Here is a 24,260-nt window from a genome sequence, read left to right as displayed (position 1 = left end):
TAAACTAAATATGAGACTTTAATAATGACATTTTAAATACACTTTAATAAGCAGAAAAATGCAGCTGGTTAGGCTTTTGTGTGCAATAAGCCTACATATAACTATTTCAGAGGCCCCGTAGATCAGACTTGAAATCCAGTCTTGACATGGGTCAGTGGCTCAGTGGTCTTTCAGATACCCCCTCAGGGCCAGCTATGGCAGGCCTGGCTTTCCAAATAGTTGAGTAAAATAGGGAGGTCATCAGATTTTGGACAAGGTCAGTATGAACTTGCCAGAGCAGAGAAAAAAGATCCAGCAGGAATTAAGCTATTATCACTTCCATCATCCACGTGAAATGTTGCTCGGCTTTGAATTGTACATCTTTTGTTTACAATCACAATAATCAACTAAGCAGAGCAGAAATGAGCTTGTCCTCCAAATGTCTGACATCCACATGATGATTAGATTTGAAAAACATTTAAACTGGATTTTTAAAAAGGAAAAATCTTGTTAAAAGCTTAACCATACATGAAATTAGACAGTGCTCACAGAAAACCTTTAAGATTCTCATCTTTAAAAACAATGTCTCAAAGTCTAATTTGAAAAATACTTTATGTTGTTTTATGCAGCAAAAAGCCATCACCAATTTGTAAAAGCTAACATTTACTGCATGGTATGAGTCAGGTGATAAAATGAACTCTTAACAAACCCTTCCACATTTATCCTCACAATGACTTTGCAAACCAAGGTACATCTCCACTCTAAAAATGAACTAATGCTCAAAAAACTAAGGTTCAAAAACTTACACAAGGTTGCATAATATATTGTAATTTTAGAACCTGGGTCAAGACTTCTCTAACTCTAAAGTCTCTGTACTTAATCATCAAATAAGCTTGGTTTCTACTTGTATAGTACATATAACATTTAACATTTATATATAATATATATATATACATATGTATTTTAGTTGTCAATGGATCTTTATTTTATTTATTTATGTGTGGTGCCTCACACATGATGGGCAAGCGCTCTACTGCTGATCTACAACCCCAGCCCGAGCATTTAACATTTTAAAAGGAGTTGTTAACATATATTCCAAGTGATTTAAAAAAAAAAAACTGAATGTAAATTTTAGTTTTTTCATGCAAAGGAAATAATTGGCTATTCTGAAAATAAGCCCATTACATATAATGTATATATAGTAATTATTTTATGAATAAAGTACAAAAAGGAATTTTTAAAAATATGCAGTAATTATTATTTACCCTAATGAGAAGAAGATATTTTATAACTTTCTACTCTTAATTTGCTAATAAATTCAACAAATTTCAAATTTTGAGGGATTTTACAAAAATAACTTATTTTCACCCCATCATACTTGTGCTATTAAAGAGGAATGTTACTACTCAGATCTTATCTACAATGAAAAATAAGAAATAGACTTTCCATGTTTATTCAAAATCAAAAGCAGCATTTGTTCTAATTAAATACTTATTCTTTCAATTTCAATAACACCTCCACCCTCTCCTGATTAGAAAATGAGGTCCTTCTTTGTCTGTTGTATCCACCATGCTCCTGTGAAATAATCCTCTTGAGATTTAAAACAACAATTACAATAGCTAAATTTTAGGTGCTAGTTTTTCCCAAGTTTTAAAACCAGGAGTTTAGTTTTTTTTCAACTGAAAATCAAGGACATACAGTAAATGTATCAAAATACATCAAAAAAGGTATCCTTTACAGCAACCAATTAACAGAACATGCAGGTTGCACTTAGTGGAGCAAATCCCCCGGCACCAGCAAATATTTCCCAATCTAAACTTGGACTGGGAGGGCTGCCCACCCCCAAAAGACCGTGTATCCTAGACAATGGTGATATGACTCATAAAAAGGTAGACTAAAGATGTAAGGATCAATTTTCAAGGATTTACATAATCCTAAATTTTCATTCCAGTCTTGATTAATGAAGGTCTTTGCCCTTCAATCTAATATATATAGATGAATCTTCCACAACCCTAATATGAATAAGGGTTTCTTATACACTTGAATTGGTGGTAATGAAGTTATGTCTATTTCAGTAGTGATTAAGTTACCAATATATTAACTGATAATGTATTTTTAGAAAACTAAATGGTAGGAAGACTTCAGTATAGGCAGAAAATACAAATAGAATATAAATGTTACCTTTTGTTAATGAATAAAACTTATTAGAAGTTCTTTTTAATTGATTATTTAAGTCATATATATATATATATATATATATATATATATATATATATATGAAAGGTGGTATAACACATTATTTCAGTAATCAATTATTTAGTTCTTCCTTTTTGTAGTGAACTATGATAGGGTTTGGAATACAGAAGGATGTTTTTCCTTCTATAGAACACAGATCTAGATTAATAAAAAACAGCAAAATGATACACTTATCAAGATAAAATAAGTGGTAGAAACAAATAATTCTAAAGAGAGTTCAAAAGAGAACATAATGTGTAAAAGTTGGGGTGGTCAGAACATTCATATTTCCCTACTACAGAACTCCTCAATCTGTAATTGTCTTGTCTGCATCTCACTCTAAATTGAAGGCTCCATGAGTCTGAGGACTTGATGTACTTTGATCAACATTAAACTCTCAAGTCCAGCCATGGTGAATGACACACACTGGGCACTGAGTAAAAATATACTGAATAAATATGATGGAAAAACAAGATTCAAGGTCATTGATAAATAAACAAGAAAAACAAGAATATTCCTGACAAGGGAAATTCTTAAAAGAGAGAGATTGAAGTGTGCATATAGTTTGTTTCTAATGATCAGTGAAGAACAATTCAATTGTTTTAGAGAGGAAAATAGGCATGCACGAAAGATAAAGTTGGAGGAGTACATAGAGTCAAGGTGTGGGCAGCCTTAAAGGATTGCCTGCAAAGCCTTAGCCTTTTATTCTATAAGGAAAAAAAAAATGTTTTCATATGGAACTTTAAAAACAAACATGAATTTAAAATAGTATAAACATTCCCCCCAAATTAACAATTTTTCATAATATTATGAAGATTCTACATGTAGTATAAAGGACATCATCAAATAAGCATAATTAAATTAGTAAAGAAGGGAGTATATATACTAAAACATACTGCAATCTCATTATAAGAAAATACTGAATAAACAAATCTGCTGATGGGAATTGAATCTCCTTTGAATATTCAATAAACATGCTGAACTCAATTCAGAAACACCAATATGTTAACAAAAGAAATATGTATGTATACTTCCCAAGTTTTACCATAGATGACAGTGACATTCGTTCTTCAGCAGAATTCAATTTATTCCTAAAAGCATCTAAGAACCATTCCTTGATGTAATACCAAACATTCCAGTTCAAAATTATCTTCTTTGACAGATGAAATTTAGTAACGCAGTCAAAGATTATGTCTCTCTAATACTTTTAATGCACATTTACAAAGTGAAGTATGTTTTATATTCATCACAACAGAACTTTCAGCTCTGGATAAAAAACACATGTTCAGCAATTTTTTAAAACATCAGTGGAAAATGATAAGTAAACAACATTGACAGAAGACAGATATATTCACAATTCACATTTTCTTCTGTCTTGCTGACAATAATTTTAATCTCTATTGGTTAATTAGGCAGCTGGGTCTTAGAGGCAGGTGACATGGTCAAAAATACAGTGTATCGTCTCCTAAAATAAAGATCTGAGGGGTTCAACCAGAGGGTATTCCACTGCTCAGGATAAGCCCATTGCTTTGATCACAAATTCCCAAGGCTTTCATGGCATAGTGACAAGGATTGGTTGTGACCACACATATGCTTTAGTTTTCTTCATTAAGGTATGATCCCCACTGATATGACAGGACTTTGCAGCCAGGCTCTGTGATTCTCCTGTTATTAGTTACCAATCCTATCCACTGAACTAAAATCATCACTTCAATGTATCTGGGCAAACATGCCAAATACTAATCTATAAATCTAAAGAAATAAGATAATTGAAACCAAATAGAAATAGGTGTTATTTCAGAGCAAAATTTTAACATTTTCTTCTCTATATAATATAAAATCCTGATAATTCAAATATAATAGCAAGGTAACTAACATATATGTATGATAGCAAGTATACTGCTCTGGAAACAATGATGGTAAAAAGATGTGAAAGAAAAATTTTATATATAAAAGTAATACAATAATTCACCACTGGGTAAAAATGACACATTTTTATGAAGGTTAAATTTATAAATAATGGGGCTGGGGCTGGGGCTGGGGCTGGGGCTGGGGCTGGGGCTGGGGCTAGGGCTCAGTGGTAGAGTGCCTGCCTCACACAAGTGAGGAGGCACCGAGTTCGATCCTCAGCACCACATAAAAATAAATAAAGATACTTTGTCAAAAAAATTACAAATAAGCTTTCTTAATGAACAAAAAAGAGTAGATGAACAGTATGTTATAAAAGATAATATTTATGTCCTGATATATTTTAGCTTGTAAGTTCTTACTTTGTTAATCCACAAATAATAAAATTTTTAAAAAATTGACTAGAGGTCAAGTACACTGAATTGCACTGACAATAGTCACTATATATGAACTACATATTTAAAAGTTTTCAAATTGATGTTCATACTTAGTTTTTCCTTATTTAGTAGGTAAGAGGGGAGGGGTCTCCTTCTGTAATAGGTAAGGTGCTAAGAAAAACAATACTTTTTTAAATTGGAGAATAAAAAACCTATAATCCTTCTAGACAGGCCCAATAAATATTGTATGACTTTAGAAATCATAAGGCTGTTATTTCTAATGCATTAATATAAAGAAAAATCATGGATTACAAACCAAAAGATAATAGATAATCTGTTCCAATATCATATAGCAAAAATAATAATTGGGTTTGAGTCTAGACTACTCAATTTACTGTCATATGTTCTTAAATTAATTTAATTTTTGTGACTCCCTACTCACCTCAATTATCTTTTCTAAAACATAGGGATGTTGGGAGGCTAATGTGAGATAGAACATAATTCTACATACATACAAGATATTGTTATAATTATCATTAATATGACCCCTGATAAGAAGTACCAATTATAGGGTCAACCGGCCGAATTCTTAAAGCAAGAAGGTCATTCACTGAATTATACACAGTTATAAAAGCTTTAACATAATTCTAATAATAGTTAATAAAATTTACTTATAAAATAAATATGCCCACAAAAATATTTAAGACAATAATTCCTACTAATTGTCATCAGATTTTATACAATTCACTAGTTTTTATTAGAACACAATAGGACTTAGCATGTCTCATTTTATGATACTCTAAATAGTTCTCCCCTGCTTTCAAAACATTTTTCATTTCCATGTTTGCACTGGAGATTTTCTTTGGGCCTTTTGCTGTTCTAGGCCCTAATCTTCAAGGAAAGGGTAATTTGGGAAGAGATAATGCAAAGAAAAGGTTAGCTGAAATGCCCACAAGAGAAGGCACATATAAAATTCCCACCTTAAATTTTTTCTGGAACAAGTTGTTTAAAAATGTGTGTTTGTGTGTGTGTGTGTGTGTGTACACATGAATATGAGGGGGGTAACAGGCTACATCAATATCTATGAACACAATGAACAGATGCCAAGCACATCTTTTACATGGTAATACATTGTGTTTTTACATGGTAATACGTTCCACGGATGCTGACAGTTCAGTGTTAGGCCCATTTTTTAATAGAGCAAAAATTATCATAAGATCACCAGCCAAGAAAAAAATTCATAACTTACTTGGGTCTACATTATAATCATTCAGGAAACTATGAGTATCATCACATCTGCAAGTTCTGTTGAAGTTATGTATGAAGCAAAGGACAGACACAGTTGCAGTAAAAGTGGGAGTGACTCAGCTCACTCATTCGTTGTGAGTGTGAGCGGAGAGAGAGTCTGATGGAAAGAGTATGTCAAAAAAAAGAAAAAAGAAATACAAGGAAACAGAGGGAAGCAGAAGGAGGAGGTAAAAAGAAAGAAAGAATTGAGAATAGAAGGATTGCATAACCCAGCACTGTGCAAATAATGTCTGAACAAGGGTAAGATTTTATTTTCTTTTAGCATTTAAAAAATTTTAAATTAAAACCATGTCTGATAATAGGACGTATTAATGATGAAAATATTTCTTAATAGGAAAATAAAAATTATTATACTATCAAGGTTTAAGGCTTTAAAAAATTCATTAAGAAGTTCTATTAACTGTAGCTAAACACTTCCTTATAAATGGGCCTAACACTGATGCTATCAGCATCCATGGAATGTATTACCATGTAAAAGATGTGCTGCTAGGGGGAAAATGGAACCTAATTTATCTTCAGATTGCAGACCCCTGGGATTTCAAAGGTAGTAGAGGGCAAGTCAAAGGTCTCATGTTTTACAAATCTCACAAGACACAAATAAAACTATTTGATGACCACTTTGACTCTGTATTATTATTTAACATATATGTACAATTGAAACCTTTAAGGGTTAACTTTTATAGCTAAAATTAATTCACATAATAGTACAGCACAATAGTATATTTAAAAATATTATTTAGTAATCTCTTAGGATTTAATTGTATTATATTTACTTAGTGATAACTATGGAATATATTTAACTGCCCTCCTAATCTGATAACAATATGAATTTTACATTCACCTTTAACAGTACACAATTAATTATAAAAATAGGAATTTTTAAATATTTTATTTTAGTTGTAGTTGGACACAATACCTTTATTTTATTTTTATGCGGTGCTGAGGATCAAACCCAGCATCCCGCATGTGCTAGGCGAGCGCTCTACGTTAAGCCACAACCCCAGCCCCAAAATAGGAATTTAAATGGATTATACAAAACAACCACACATAGGATGTCCACATGGGCTATTGTGTAAAGTTAACAGTAAGAACTCATTCTGTACTAATTGTATCAATGTAGAAAAGTGAATTATTAACAACTCTTAGTATATGACTTGAAGCTACTAGGTACAATGTGGACAGACCTCCCAATCTCCAGGAAGATGTTATGAATAGCCCCATTCCATATTGAGCAAATTACCTCTCTTACTTCTCCAACTATCAACCTATCTTTTTCAGACTCTTTCACATATTTTTAGAAAATCTTCATGATTTTCTGTCCCTACAGTCAACCAAATGGCACATCCTGAAGAATGACTTTTAATTGTCTCTTGAATTCAACTTCTTGGCTTCTTAACTAGTTGAGGCTCTTACCATCTTCCCTTGCAACCAACTGTAATAGCCTCTGTTATCATTTAGATATGAGGTGTCCCATAAAAACTCATGTGTGACACAATGCAATAAGGTTTAAAGGTGGAATGACTGGGTTATAAGAGCCTTAACCTAATCAGTGCATCAATCCTCTGATTGTGAATAACTGGGTGTTAACTATAGGCAGGTGGGGTGTGGCTGGAGTAGATGGGACTTGAGGGCATGCTTCTGGGGTATATATTTTGTCCCTGGTGAGAGAAGCTTTCTCTCCGCTTCCTGAGCTGCCTTCCTTATCCACGCCTTTCTGTCCATTGCCCTCAGGCCTTGAGCAATGAAGTTGGCCACACAGGGACTAGGACCTCTGAAACTGCGAACTCTAAAATTAACTTTTCCTCTTAAAATTGTTCCTGTCGGGTCTTTTGGTTACAGCTGTGAAAAAGCTAACTAAAAGAGCCTCCTAACATTTTTGTCTACCTCCTGTATCTGTTTCTCAAATTTCTGCCAAAATTCTTTCTTTGATAATAGAAATTTTGATATCATACTCCCACTCAAAAATATTTAATGGTTCCTCATTGACTTATAGCAGAGGAAGGCAAACCACAAAAGGTAGATAAAACTATTCTATGATCACTTTGACTCTGTATTATTATTATTTAACATTTATGTACAATTAAAACTTTAAGGGTTAATTTTCATAGCTTAAATTAATTCATGTAATATTGCTGCACAGTAGTTTACTTTAAAATACTATTTAGTAATCTCTTTTAGGATTTAATTTTATTCTACATATGTGAATAAGGCCAAATATGACCTGATACTTGTTTTGGCAAGTAGAGTTTCACTGGAACGAAGTCACTTTCATTTGCCTAGGTATTGCTCTCAGCTCCTGTTGGGCTACAACAGTAGTAGAGTGGAGGAGCTAAGACAGAGCTTAGCTCAAAGATTATACCGCCAAAAATATCACTTAACTGCTTACCAAAAATTTTTGCTAAACTGGCCTATAGAATTAAGCCAAATGTCTTTAAACTGTTACCAAAGGTCTTTAAATCAGACCTGAATGCCTTTCAGTATCTCCCCTTTTCAGTGTTTACTACACTTCAAGAACATAGACTGATTGGCAGATCAGTAAGCATTCCTCAATGTGCCAAGTATTTTCTCTGGACTTTGTTCATGTCATTTCCCTTGCTCAGAATACTCTTTCTCAATTCATCAAATCTTAATTTAATAAGTATTTACTTTAATGCCTATGATGTTTCAAGCATTTTTCTTAGCTCTAGGAATAAGCCAATGAGCAGAACACTTCCCAAATTTCATGGATCTCATGTTTCAGTTATGATAAAAACATAATAAATAAATCAACAACTATAAACGTATGTCAGATGGCAAGTGACATGAAGAAAAATGAAATTGGAAAGTAAAAGTATGTGGGGTGAGGAATGTAATTTTATATAGGAAAGACAGAGGAGAAGGCCTTACTGAGAAGATGACATTTGAGTAAAGATCTGAAGAGAATGAAGAATGGATCCAAGAAGATATCTGGAGGAATGTTTTCAGGTGAAAGTAAAAGTAAAAGCAAAGGTCCTAGAGTAAGAACAATGCCTGGAGTATGCAAAGGATAGCAAGGAGGCCCTGCTTGGTTAAGAAGTGAGTGAAGAGAGGGCAACAGAGAAGAGTGCAAGAGGTAGTAGGATTTTGGAGAAGGGTAGATTATATAAAGTCTGAAAATAAGGATTCCAGTTCATAATTTCAAACAGGAAACCATTTACTAACATGGGAAAGACTGAGCAGAGCAGGTTGGAAGGAATGAAGATCATGTTAAAGTTATGATATGTTTACATATTCAAAAGGAAATAGTGAGGACAGAGTCAGACATCAGAAGAAATATAGGGGCTAGAGACGGAAATTTGGGAGTTTAGTTAATTTTAATTTAGTGTCCTAAATTAAAAAAAAAAGTATTTTGCATCCTTTAAGATACAGCTCAAACATCCCTCTATGAAGTCACAGTGATCCCACCTTTACCAGTTAAAATTAATTTCATTTTGTTTTTATCTTATTATAGTACTTGTCACAATCTAACTTATATTTAAAATCATTTCATGTATACCTGTCTTTCTCATCTAGAGATATGAGAAAAACAATGTTTATCTTACCCTTTCAAAAAAATGTTCTCTACTGTATAGTACATATGGTGAATAAACAATAAAGACTAAGAATTCATCATGTTTGGGGGGATTTTAATTCACTTACAGGAAATTTTCTGCCTGAAGACAGGGAATTAAATATCTGGCCCTAACAAAATATGCTCTTTCTTCTGTGCTCTCTACATTTCTACCCAAGCCAAATTTAATCTCTTCTTCTCTCATCTAAAAAATCAATCATCAAATCCCAACAGTTACTTTCTATACGTCTAAGGTTCCCCCACATTTCTGTAGCCCTGTTGCATGCTTCAAGTTTAAACCTCCACCACCTCTTACCTAATTACCTTAACAGCTTGTCCACAGTATAGCGCATGTATCAATACCACTCACAGTTGTCTCTTACAAACCACAAAATCTGTCCTCACTCCAAACCCTACCAAGGTCTCTCTTCCTCTGCCAACCGAATAAAGTTCAACCTCCTTAATAAAATATAAGGGTCCTCATCACTGGTTTTGACTTTCCTCTTTTTCTCTCTTCTCTTCATTTCAGATGCCATAGCAATGGGCCCACAGAGCAGCATTAATCACAGGGATTTGTTTATTCCCAGATTCTGCCCTAGTGAAAAAGTATGCTGAAGGCAAAGGTTGGATTACATCTGGTACGCTAGCACAACTAGGGCCGGACTCTGGACAAACTAAATTTTTAAAAAAATATAAGTAAATTTTGAAATATTTAGGTAAGCAAATGCTATCTCAGGATGCCTCTAACTTTTACCTCTCACTTTACTTTAGCATCGGTTATGTTTTAGTAATACATTATTCTATAAATCTCAGCTACTGGAAAAATATGGTTCTCCAATAATCTCCATTTTAGATCCATTTACTACTGCCTCCTTTCCAAAGTAATGAACCAAGATGACATTTATGACTCCTTCCACTCTCTAAGCCTGATTATTAATAATTTCTACAGGAAAGAAGTTAAAGAGTTTACACTGCAGCAAGTAAGACCTAACTATTAGACTGAGCTTATGGACACTGAGGGTATCTGAAAACAGATGCCTCAAGAGATGGGGAAAGAAATCCATGACAATGAACAGCCTAGAAAAAGCTTTAATATTTGTCTCACATTTAGATGTGAATGTCTAGAAAAATTCATTTACAATTTATATGTCTATGATTTGTTCCACAAAATCTGGTGATAATAATTCAAGGTTAAGGCTAAAGATGGCAATCTATGCTGAACCTTAGTTTCTAAATTTAAATGAATTTTTAAGATCTGAAACACAGAATCAATTGAGGATTTTATTTCATGTCATTTATAATAATAATAGTAATAATAATAATAATAATAAATTGTCATTATTATTGTGCAATGCTGGGAATCAAACCCAGGGTCTTGCACGTGCCAGGCAAGCACTCTACCTACCCCTGGGTGATTTTCACAACTTTCTACTGGAGATCTTAAAATGTCACAGTGGTGATTCTCCAAACCAATTTCAACACTTTCTATTTCAGTCCTCAAGACTACATATTATTGCTTCTACTTGCCAGTTCATATTAGATAAAGTACACATCAGAAACACTCTTGCTCAAAGAGGATGAGGCATTCTTTCCATAAGCAGAAAAGCCATCACTTCCTGTGATTCCAAAACAATGCTATAACTCTGTACTGCCCAATACAATAGTCACTAGCCACACGTGGCTACAGAACACCTGAAATAAGGCTGGTCTGAATAGTTTGTGATCTGGAAATGTAAAATATCAATAAACAATGTTATACTGACCACATATTAAAATAATATTTTGACATACTAAGTTTAAAATATTACTATTCATTTCATGATTTATGTTGTCTTTTTAAGATGTGACAAGATTTAAGATAACGTATGTGGCTTACATTTGTACCTATTAATTTTTATTGGATAGTGATAAGCCTAATTAGGGAATGGATTTGAGTTGTTTCTTTAGGCAGAAGAAAACACATCATTCAGAAGTTAGACCCAAAATGGAGATCACCAATGTGGACAGATTACAAATGATCCCCCAAACTTGAAAAATGGTAAATCATGTTAGAATTCAAAGACTGCTTTGATATCATCTAATAAGAAATCTTTCTTTAAAAAAAGAGAATTCATATTTAAATTATATTTATAGGAATAACTTTTTTGGTAAAATTATTGTTGGTAGAATTCAATAAAATAGGGATTCTAAGATATTCAAATTCCCCCTCTGCAAAAAAGATTGAAGTACTACAAAGTTATGTTCTTACTTTTTCTGTCTGAAAAAAATTAAATTTTCTGTTTACCTCACAGAATTTCATTTTTTTGTAAAATGTTACAAAAACATTTTAGAGAATGCATATTAAAAAACCAAGGACTACTTTAGAATCCACTCAAAACTGGTTTCCATTACTCCATCCTCATATTTTATCATCCCTTCTCTACTCTCATTTCTCTATTTCTAGAAACTCCAATAAGACAATAAGAATAAACACTATAATTAATGATTCAATCAGAAATACAATGTTATATGTGAATGAAATGTTACCTTATTATAGTAATTTGTTCTTATTAATTATGTTACTATAATGATTTTAAATATGCTTTCTATAGAACTAAACTATAATACTTTATAAAGAAACAGAGAAAAAATGAGACCAGATTAAATCCCTCAGATTTTTGAAAGATTAACTATCAGGAAGCTCTTTAAATGTCCTGTGTAACCATGAATTACATAATTTTCAAAGTTTAAAACCTACTGAGTTATAAGGCCTACATTAACTGGTTATTGATATGGAAAATGGTAGTAACTTATCAATGCCATACCCGCCACCACTTTATGGATAATGGAGTACAAGGTGGTAAAAAGAATATACATATTGGTTAGAAGAATATGAAGGTTTCAGCAAAATTAGTACCGAAGAAAATTTCTGTGCTTCTGAACATGAAATGACACTTAAGGATACAGCTATATTTCTAACCAGTTTCCAATCACCTTAATACTTCCGAATTTTAAATACTTTTATTTTTAAAGAACTTTTTCCCTTAAGTACAGAGGTGAACAGCTGTTGTTTCAGATAATTAGGAGGCTGAGGCAGGTGGCTCACTTGAGCCCAGGAATGTGAGGTCAGCCCACACAACACTGACCCTAACTCAACAAAAAAATAAAATAAAATAAATCAAACAAAGCCACTTTTCCCTTAACCTTATACTTCTTCATACCAATTCTCTAAATAGTACTGCCAGAAAACTAGAAATCACAATAGTATATTCACAAGGACTGAAGTTCAAATATTTTTCTAGTAATGAAGACTGAATAATTAAATCCTACTGAGGCATTCAAAGGAAAGAGACATGGATTTGAGTTTTTATGATTTTTTTGAAGAAATAAGAATGATGAGAAAAATAAGGAAGGAGAAAGGTGAAGAAGATCATGTAATGTTTTAAAAGATTTATTTTAGTTGTTTTGTAAGTTTAGGTCTCTTTTTACTCTTTTACACATGGGGTATTTGAAGGAAGGCATTCAAGAAAACAAAACCAAACACATGCTGATTAAAGAATATGGAGAGAAAAAGGCTGAGATTAAATAGGAAAAAGAGACAGTAAAACTATAAGGGTCTATCATGCATACCTCCTACCATAAAAACACTGAGCAGGAATATCTAGTACTGAGAGGTAGGAAGCTAAAGATATCTACTTTTTCTTCTATAAAGCAGGAAAAAATAATTCTCAAATTCATGACTTAATTTTTGTTTATATTTCTAGGACCAAAGTGAAGTGTGAGGTTATAATTTGGTCATGAAATACTTAACAAATGAAGGAATTTAGATAGAAGAAATTCACAAGCCTTCATTTTGATGACAAAAAGGCTTATCAATGTTTTCATGTATCTATATCTTTTATTATTTCTCATGAGTTAAATAAGAAATGAAAGAATTTTGAAATTAAAGGTAGAATTAAACAATTATTAAATCTCTTAACTATTCATATTTAATTTTATTTAATTATCCATTTCAAGATTATCTATTAATGATTCTTAAAAAGTATGATATACAACTTCAGGAATATATTAGAAAACATTATTTGTAATGTATCGATAGATATCCAACATAAAGATTATTTTTGTATAAAATGGCATCTTCTGCAATAAAGTATTTTTGGTATGCGTAATGCTGTATTCCACAATAAGGAAAATGATATGAATATATTTTAAAAATTAAATACTTAAAAGTGGAATATAATTATCATTGTACTGAACATTTAAAAAGTACTCTATAGTAATGTACAACATCAGTAAAGTAACTTTGCTACTTTTGAACTCCAATGTTTCTCTTGTGGTACTTATTGTTTTCTCCCACATGGTAAACTTATTTAAGTATAAGTCATACTCTTCTGTGTGACTATAAAGAACTTCAAAAAACCATAGGCTTGTTTCATTATACTTAGTGATATCTAACACAATTCTCTGCTAAAGAGATTATACCAAGAAAATACATAACTACTTCTGAAAGTAGAATCAAAAGTCTAATGAGGATTACATTAACTACTGAGCAAAATGTTGATGTTCTATAGTAGTAGGAACATACCATACAGTTAGAAGAACTCTTTTTTTCTTTCTTTTAATTTTATTTTTTTTGATACAGGATCAAAACCAGGGTCCCACATATGCCAGGAAAGTGCTCAAACACTGAGCTACCCTCTACCCCTGAATAGAACTCTGATTTTCCTTTAGTAATAGTATTGTCCTTGACCAAGCAGAGACTGATACAAGCTTAGAATAAACAGCAGGTAAAGATGATGATTTCGAGGATAGAAATATGGCTCTCATCCATATAAAATCAACTCAAAAGGATCAAATCCCTAAATGGAAGGTTGGAACTACTAGAGGACAACACAGGGGAATCACTTTAAGACACTGGTACAGGAAATTATTTTCTTGGTAGGGCCCTAAAAAAACAGGTAACAAAAGCAAGAACTGACAGATATGATCATGTCAAACTAAAAAGCTGCTGCATGGCAAGGAAACAGTCACAGAATGGAGACAGCCTGCATCTTTTCGTGACAGAGGGCTCATAGTCCAAGTATATAAAGAACTCAAAATAAATAAATAAATAAAACCCTAAGTAATCCAATTCAAAACTGGGCAAATGACCTGAACGAACACTTCTCAAAAGATAAATACAAATACAATAAATACATGAAAAAATTATCATTCTCATTAGCCATCAGGGAAATGCAAATAAAAATACAATAAGATACCATTTCATCCCAGTAAGAAAGCCTATGTTAAAAATAATAATAACAAATGCTGGTGAGGATATGTAGAAAACGAACTCTTAAACACTACTTACTGGTAGGAATTTAAACTATTTCTGCTACTGTGAAAAACAGTATGGAGGTTCCTCAGAAAACTAAAAATAGATCTATGATATTATTCAGCTATCCCATTACTGGATATTTATCCACAGGAAATGAAATCAGCATACCAAGGAGAAACCTGCATGCCTGTGTTTATTGTGGCACTATTTAGAATTGCTAAGATATGGAATCAGCCTAGGTGCCAAATAACAGATGAATGAATACAGAAAATGTGGTATATACACACAATCAAGTATTATTCAGTCATGAAAATAAAATTCTGTCACTTGCAGCAAAATGGGTGAAACTGGAGGACAAGTCAAGTGAAATTAAGCCAGACACCAAAAGGCAAGTACTGCACATTTTCTTTCATATGTGTAAGCTAAAAAAAGTCAACCTGAAAGTAGAATTATGATTATTAGAGACTGGGAAAGGCATGGGAGGATGTGGTAAAGGGAGGAAGCATGTCATCAGAGAACACTGTATACATGTAGGAAATACCACACCAAACCTCATTAATATATACAACTAATATGTGTTCATCAAAAACAATGGAGACATGGGATATGCCTAAGATTTTTCTCACAGTATTTTTCAGACAATAGTAATTGATTTATTGAGTTTGAAGTTCTGTTGAGTGTAATGCCTTACAAGCCATCTATCACATCGATCACACTTTCTTTATTTTTCCTTAAAAAAAAAAAAAGATTTCAAGGAAGAGAGAGGAAAAAAAAACCCATTCTCTAACTACAGGCAGTAGACAAATATTCAGAATATACAGACAGGCAGGTAGAAACAGACACAGAAAAAAAATTGAAAGAAATTTCTTTTAAGTGGCTTTCGGCCATTAATTAATGCCTCAAGCTCTTAGGTTATCCTCAGTAAATGGGGCATTATTGAAGGAGAGAAATTTTAACATTCATTGAACAAGGAACACATAGGCAGTAAACACTGTACAATGAAACATTTTTTTGTACCTTAATATCAGATGTATCACGCTGACTATTTCGCCATGCTCTGGAAACTGATGAAAAAGTTCTATCTGCATGGTCAAATTTTCCTCCTTGCAAATTTAGGAAATAAGTTGTAAAAGGTTCCTAAAAAAAATAAGCAATTGAAAGAATCCATATGTTCCCTCAAGCATAAAAATATGTTTTTTATAAATCTTTGCAACTAAATATTTTAATTACTAATAGGTATTAGCTAGAAATATATACAGATATACATATAATGGGAATTACAACTAAATTATTATATTAGCATTCTTAAATTGTTTTAGTTTCAGAAGAAATATTTCTAAATATTTCCAAAAATTGAAACACTTTCTTCAGATTTTCTTCCTTACCAAGACCAATTTACTAATAACATTCAGATATATTAGATGCATTTTTTTCATAGTACAAGGGAATAGTCCACTATGCAATTTTCCTATTGTTACCAATATTTAACTTATGATTAAGAAAAGAAAAATGTTTGAAACATTTAAAAGCTCCTCTTAGTTAAAGAACACTTAAACACATATTAGTGGCTAATTGCTTGAAATTAGCTAAGCACTATAAATTACTTCTAGGATTTATGTCTGCCTGTACCCTTGTAACAAGCTTTAATTAATGATGTGCTGCTAATGCTTTCCCAAAGAAATTACTTTTCAGTAGATGAATCACCTTTAAATTTTACAGAAAGATTTCTTGTTTGACCAATATATTATCAATACACGCAATAGTGTTGATTACCTACAAACATACCTTATTCTACTGGGGGCAACTGAAGCACCCAAATATAAGATTATATGCCTGCATTAATGAACTCCTATTTAGTTCTTATTTTACCAGACTATTTTGAAAAAAGAACTTGTTAATCTGATAAGAAAGCAACAATTTGAAGAGACAAATTGAAGAAAAAATTCGAAGAATTCTAAGTGAAATAGGTTTAAGGCAATTCTACAGTAATGTTACAAAAATACATATTACATAAGATACAGAGCTACTTAAAACTAGAACCTCAATCATTCAAAAGATTTTTAGCATTCATAAAAGGTGCTGATAATTTCTAATCATTGCATAGTCTCTACAACCTTCAATATACTTAGTCATGGTTTATTGTTCACATGAACTTACTATTCTTAGCAGCCATGCAAGAACGAAACTCGCAGTTGAGTAATGAGTACCATAATGAAACTTTGGAACTTGATCATCTTCCCATGATTCAAAACGTTCTGCAAAGAATGCTGCTCTTTTTGGATTCAAAGCTCCTATTGGCTGCCAATGGAGAGAAAACAAGACACATAAATGAAATTATCCTTTGTCTCTTCCTTTCTTCTAATGTTATCCTATTAGTAAGTGTGAAAATAAGTTTTAAAAATATAGACTACTTAAACTAAAGCAAAGTATTACAATTAGAGTGGATGGAAAAACAAATTTATTTTTCAAAACAGGTTAAAAATATACATATAAGTAAGTGGATGGATAAACCTGTTATGGATAAACCTGTGCAGTTTTTGCTGCACATAGGTTCTTCATCAGTCTAAAATAAGCATCTCATAAAGACAACTACATGAAGTGAACATTAGCTATGCAATACTTCAGAAATTACCTATAAAATTCTATTAAGTTAATTTGAATCAACAACCACAGACTCAGTCTTGAAGCTGGAGGATTGCACTGTAATGGGCTTTGGGAAGAGGATGCAACAAAATTGGGGAAGGGGTAATTAGTACAAAAGAAGAGATTATAAAAGGATTAAGATGTAACTAGAGGACCTGGGCTATAGCCCAATGACAGAATGCTTTCCTGGCACGTGTCAGGCACTGGGTTTCATCATCAGCACAACATAAAAATAAAAAAAATAAAATAAAGGTATTGTATCCATCCATAATTTTTTTAAAAAAATAAAAAGATGGGTGTCATGGCACTCCCATTTACCTGGGAGGCTGAGGCAGGAGAATCCCAAGTTCAAGGCAAGTCTGGGCAGTTTAGCCAGATCTTACCTCAAATTTTCAAAAAATTAAAGAACAAGGGATGGGTTGTAGCTCAATAGTTGAGCCCCTGCCTTGCACATGTGAGGCACTGGGTTCGATCCTCACCACCGCATAAAAATCAATCAATCAATCAATCAAGGTATTGTTTCCATCTACAATTTTTAAAAATTAAAGAACAGAAAAGAAGTTTGAAGAGTAGCTAAATGGTAAAGCACTCCTGCATTCAATCCCCAGTAACTAACACACACACACGCACGGACGCACACATGAAAGAAAAAGATGTGACCAGAAATTTCTACTAGTATGAGTAAAATCAGAAACTAAAGACTAAAACAAAAATTAATAAGAATGAACAAAGTAGGGCTCCAAGAATGTTAAGAGCAACTACTTTAAATAACAACATTCTCTTAAAACATTCTGATTGTTAGAGGATCTCTATCTTCCTATTCAAAATATTAATACCAATTCACTAAAAAAAAAGATATGTCAGATGACTTCTTTTAGAAGATACAGAAATGTCTTTTACTTTAAATCTTGTGAAATCCTAGTAGTTAATCACTCCTCATTTATAAGAGAAAGAAAAATATCTAATTACTTATATATAGGATTAAAGGGAAATGCTAAACTAAATAAAATAAAATACAATGTTCTAAAATGAATAAATTCAGAAATGTTCCACTGAAAATAAAGCAATATGCAGATCAGTTTTTGAACTGCTTTTCATGTTATGCGATTTTAAGTAACATTTTTAATTCATCTTTTGGCTATCTTGAAGTAGCTGTTAAGTATTTTTTATTTTCCAGAACTACTATTTATTGTTGGTACTATTTTCTTTGCTCTGGTTCTAATCAACATTATTTTAAGTCATTATTTTACTTTACAAGTAGATTTTTTAAAGTCTTTAGTTGATTAGCATTTTAAGTCAGTGCTACAGTATACTAACTTTAAAATGACACATATTTTAAAGCACTGATTTCTGTACAAAAGAATTATATATGACTTGCTAAATGTATGCCAGCTAAGAATGGAACTGACTCCAAGAATTCTTTCTTTGTTATAGGACCAATGTGGAAAGCCTTTAAATGTATTGTAGTTGTTGTCCCTAAAGACTGAGCCATGCAAAAGGAAAGAAAGAAATAAAATCACTAGAAGACAAATTATATGAATTAAAAACAGAATCAATGCTCCTTTTGTATGGTTCTGCAGCATATTAAGCATTCATTTTATCTGCTCCTATTTTTATTACTCTCCAAATGAATATCCCCTCCCCCAAATCAATAGTTATAGAATCACGTTTCTTGAATATAATGTTAAAACCAATTAGGATTGATTTCACTAGCATCTGAAAAAAATGGCATCATGCAGAGATCCATGTAGGTAGAACCCACAGTATTGATTCTAGCTGTTATTGTTACAGTTGGTTTCTGAATCCTGGTACAGGACAGCTATCAAGACATACCACATTTATTTGCAAGCATATAAAAAAGAAGTCCCCAAATAAAAGAAGGTTAAAAAAAAAAAAGACCAGTGGTGCTGTGCAATGACAATGATACACTATCAGCTTACTCAGAGAAGTTACAGTGGGAATACACACATTGAATTATACATTACGCGAAAGCACTGATTTATTGTGGTAATAACATCCACCTCATTAAAAGATTCTGCTTTGCTGCAGTTGGAAGGCTACATATTGTTTACTGCTATAAATTAATGGCAGTGCAAAGAAGACTGTGGAACCGTCCTAACAATAGATCTGTAATGACAGTGCTGTATATCACAGCTTCCTCAGCAGCTTCATAATAAAATGGAGACAATGTATTGAGCTAATACATTCTACCATGCTGGCCCATATTTTTCTGACAACTGCTTTAAAAAATGAGCTGAATCCAACTATGTTATAATGCTACAAAACATTTAACTAAGCAAGAGTCAGTCATACACCAAAGTGCATCATAGCATTTTTTTAAAAGATTGTCTAAATCAGCATTTCAAGATGTTTATTCATCACCACAGGAGAACTCAAAGTAAATGCTGATGGCTCCTCTTGCTTATACACTATATTAAGAGTAACAATTACTAGGCAGTTCAGGAAGATGCCAAGCACTACCATCCTATATTGAGCTTTTTTGTACAACTAAATAAGTTTGACAAGGTATTTTTTTAATCAAAAATTTTTTTAAAGAAAGAAAACAAAAAATACTGTTTAAAAATGGTCATAGGTGATTGGAAAAATCAATAAAAAGCGAGTATTGATTAGAGATTATAAGAGTGGTATAATTCAAGTTCATAATCAAGCAAATAAAAAGAGTCCTAGAAAACTGAAAAGTAAAAAAAATTAAAATTTTGAACACCACAAATAAATAATGAAGATAATTAAGTAAGATTTTTAACTTTACAAAACAAAAATGTCCATCACAGTAGTATGAAAGAAAGTCTCAAATAAAACAAAACAGTTAAGATTTAGAATATCAAAACTAGCAACAGATGAATTATTGTTTAAAAAATGGAAATAAGTACTTGGAATAAAATAGAAAAAGACACATTTTTAAAAAGCAAAAAAACTCAAATTCTTTTTTTTTTTTTAATATTTATTTTTTAGTTTTTCGGCGGACACAACATCTTTGTTTGTATGTGGTGCTGAGGATCGAACCCGGGCCGAACGCATGCCAGGAGAGCGCGCTACCGCTTGAGCCACATCCCCAGCCCCTCAAATTCTTGAAAATGGCATGAAAAACAAAGAAAAATTATTTATAATATTTAAATAATTTCACAAATAACAACGGTGACATCTCTGGTAGAGTGGTAAGTATTCTGCTTATGAGATAGTAATGATACCTTTCAAGACAGGATAAACAAAATTCTACAATCATTTCCGGAAGAGTGTTACAATAAAAATACATCTTATAATAAAAACACACTTTTATTACTTCTTTGAGAAGTAATTTTGCTAATTAATAAAAATGTCACATTTAGAGTACCCAGCTCAGAGTAAGTTATTGATCATAATAATTATTTTTTGGGTGATTTGATCAAGAATATTTAAGAAAAAAGACCATCATTAAGCCTGATGAAATTACTAGAGTCTACTAAAAAAGAACATAATTAAACATCACAATCCTCTAATGCCAAAGCAGGATAAAAAAAACACATAGAACTGGATATTAACCGTCAGAAGCTTTATAGTGCACAGTAGTCCCAATCAATGGCATTTCCTACTGTAAGAACATAATCAAAAGCAAAAAATCCAAGGAGCTACAATTTTGTTGTTAAAAATGTATATGTAATGTCAAGGAAGTTAAAATCATTTTCTATCACATTCACAGATCACTTAAGAGGCACACAACAAAAAGTCTAATTACTAGTAAAAGGGGTAAAAAATAGAAAAGGAATCTGGCTTTTTCATTCTTTCTTTGGTATTTTAAGAACCCTAACCTGAAATACCAAACAAAAAACACAAACAGCTTAAACTTTGCAATTAATAAAACATGATTATTGTCACAATAAATATATGAGTTAGGTATCCCTATTTGGACAACAAAGAGATAAAGTACCTTAAGAAATCTAAAGCAAAATCAACTTTTATCTAGGAGTCTCAAACCTAGTATCAAAACCACTTCTTTTGGCCATTTTATCCACCCATCTATGCTATCTTACAAGTTGTTTTAACTAATTTCTGACAATTTCCATTTTTCAAATATGCTCTTTATTGAATAGGTTGATATAAAAGGCGGATAGACATCAGTGCTTAGGAGAGCTCTGGCACAAAGAGCACATTCATTAAGTGTAGCTGTGATTAGCACTGCTGCTGCCGTTGCCAGCACCATAATTCCTTCTCTCCTTTTGAGAGTTATATATGAACTGCCACAATTTATATCAACCCTTCAGAAGTAAAGTTCCAAACTACTGGACCATGCTGATAGTTCCAGTGGGCAAGAACGTTATAGGGGACTGCCAAGAAATCTCAGGAATTCTACATAGCAGATATTTGTTTGAATTAACAAACTTCTAAAATCCACAAGTCTCAAAAGAGTTTTTCATACTTTTTATGAAGGCTTCTTTGGGAAAAATCACTAAACCCCAACATCTGAAGATAAGAAGAGGGTTAAAGAGAAAGAGAAAAGGCAACCCTGGGAGCAAAAATCTCAGAAACAGGGGTCTTAGAAACACAGAAGGATATGAGGGATATCGTTTCATGAAGATACATTTTTGAGATGTCAGAAGAGATGTCAAAAGAAGAAAAGGTTTCAGGAAGAATGTGTGAAAGAGTATGACTGCTTTCCATCTCTACTTAGGATCTTGATGACAGTCTGAGAGCTATCTATAAATGTCATCATCATTTGGTATGAGTGGGAAACTGGAAATATTCTTTAGTTCTAGGGCTACAGACAAAGCCTGCCCTATAAATTTAAGAGACTGTATGCAAACAGGGGTTGTACATTGTTCTCTTCTGTCCTGGAAGTGGGTAGGCCTATAGATATTGAAAGAGCGCCATTGTAAAGTGAAGGCAAAGACAGGAAAGGAATAGATAACAAGGTGGTTGAACCCAATGCTCTTTCATAGGTCTATGTTATAAAAATGCAGGTTATAGGAGAGAGTACTGTCGTGTGTAAGTTTATCTGATTTACATTAATAAATTAAACAAAAAACTTCAGATTCAGAGGATGAAGAGGCTATACTATCAGGAGACATTACACCATAAAGATGGTCATTCTCGATTAGAGAATAATGATTTGGGTTTGGGCATGCTTCAGGAAAACACTATTATATAAGATTAAAGGGACCATTCCTTCTGATGACAAGATCACTATCCACTGGAGGGTTCTAAGAGTCATACATAAATCATTTCATCTTTACAACTCCTTAATATGCTGACATATTAACAGGTTGGGGGGGGGGGAGTCTGGAAAACGTGAAGTAACTGCCAATCATGGTTACCTATCAAGAGGCAGCAGCAAGATTTCAAGCTACCTCCAGCCCAAGTGACCAGAGGTCCTATGACGCCTTGGCTTGTTGTAGACTGATGAAAATATCAGTGATGAAGTTGCAAGGCAGTTAAGATCCTTTCATGGTGTTATTGTTTGGATAAACAGTGTCCCACAAAAACTCATGTGTGAGATAATACAAGAACATTCAGAGGGAAAATTATTAAGTTATGAGAGGCATAACATAATCATGCTTTAACCCACTGATAAGGATTAATGGGGTGGCAACTGTAGGCAGGTACGGTGTGGCTGGAGGAGATAGGTAACTGAGGGCTATATGCCTTTGGGGTTTATATTTTGTCACTGGTGAACCAAGCTCTCTTTGCTTCCTTGTTGCTATGTCCTGAGATGCCTTCCTCCTCCACACCCTACTGCCACGGTGTTCTGCCTTACATTGGGCCCAGAGGCAATGGAGTCAGCCATCTTTGGACTGACACCTCTGACACTGTGAACCCCAAATAAACTATTCATCCTCTAAAACTGTTCCTGTCAGGTCCTTTGGTCACAGCAATGAAAAAACTGGTTAGAAGAATGGGAAATTTAGATAAAATGCCCCCTTAGACAAGACATTATTTATTATCCTCACATAACATCTATGGATATCCCTTTAGAGGAGGGCTTCACAAATCGAAAGAAAAATGCATATTTTGTTTGGGGAAATTGAAAAGATATTTGGTAGAAAGCTCTAAAAAATAATGAACAGAAAAGAGAAGTGTTGCCACCAAAATTTATTGCTTCACTTCCCTCTTAACTTTCATTATCTGTATACTCACACCAAAGAACTCAAAGGAGAGCTTTGAATCACTGTGTTGCTGAAGCAATTTAAAGAAAACAATGGATTCTGGTTGTGTCACCACTTGCCTTCCTCCCCGAGCCTCTAGTAAAGAAAATACACATCTCTATCACTTAAGCCACACTGCCACTGTTATTAGGGAGTATAGCAACTATTTTGTTTCAGTTCTAGCATAGCAGCTCTTTCATCTAAATGACAAGTATAACAAGCAGCGTGATCAGCATTTTTATACAACCTTGGCTTTTAGGGTATTTTGTTATATGCCATATGTGACTGAGATAGTTTGGCACTCATGTTCACATGACCTAGACTTTATTTAATATTGTCAAGAAAAAAAATTTTTCATCAGCACACTACTGTGGCTTTTAGAGTTAATGAATAAACACTTTTGCTTTCAAGTTTGATACACCCTTTTAATTCCTTGAAAACACACTTTCTTACAAGTGCCATCTTTCCATTTCAATTCAACAAACACATCCCAGGAAAAACAAAGCATTCCGGTTCATCTATTGTGCCAAGGTAGAACCTAAATCATTTCAGATATTCATATTGGTAGATTTAGTAGTGATGCCTTCATAGTTCTGTTAATCAGTTGCAGTAAGTACTGATAATCTCCACTTGAGAAAAATCACATAATTTGATAAAAATAATTTAATAAACCAATGCCAGTGCTGAACCAAATGCCTGGAAGAACCAAAGAAAGAGCCTTAAAAATCCAAAGATATTTAATAAAAATGTTTTAAGTAATTATGAAAATGAAAAACACTGAAGAGACCCAATGTTGACATAAATATTCT

The 24,260-nt window shown here is 32.8% G+C and overlaps 1 protein-coding gene across 5 annotated transcripts in view; it reads right to left on the bottom strand.

The window, feature by feature from the left end:
- Positions 1-24,260, bottom strand: part of Lrba (LPS responsive beige-like anchor protein) — a 701,372-nt gene that overhangs the window by 139,897 nt on the left and 537,215 nt on the right. For all 5 annotated transcript variants that reach the window (XM_071614622.1, XM_071614623.1, XM_071614624.1 and 2 more), the window contains 2 exons: positions 16,829-16,969; positions 15,689-15,808 (listed from right to left, as the gene is read on the bottom strand). In XM_071614622.1, coding sequence (XP_071470723.1) covers positions 15,689-15,808; positions 16,829-16,969 — 261 coding nt within the window. The remainder of the gene's footprint in view (positions 1-15,688; positions 15,809-16,828; positions 16,970-24,260) is intronic.

This window comes from Marmota flaviventris, chromosome 7 (assembly GCF_047511675.1).
Source record: "Marmota flaviventris isolate mMarFla1 chromosome 7, mMarFla1.hap1, whole genome shotgun sequence".
Classification (NCBI taxonomy): Eukaryota; Metazoa; Chordata; class Mammalia; order Rodentia; family Sciuridae; genus Marmota; species Marmota flaviventris.
This window is presented reverse-complemented; position numbering and strand designations above follow the sequence as displayed.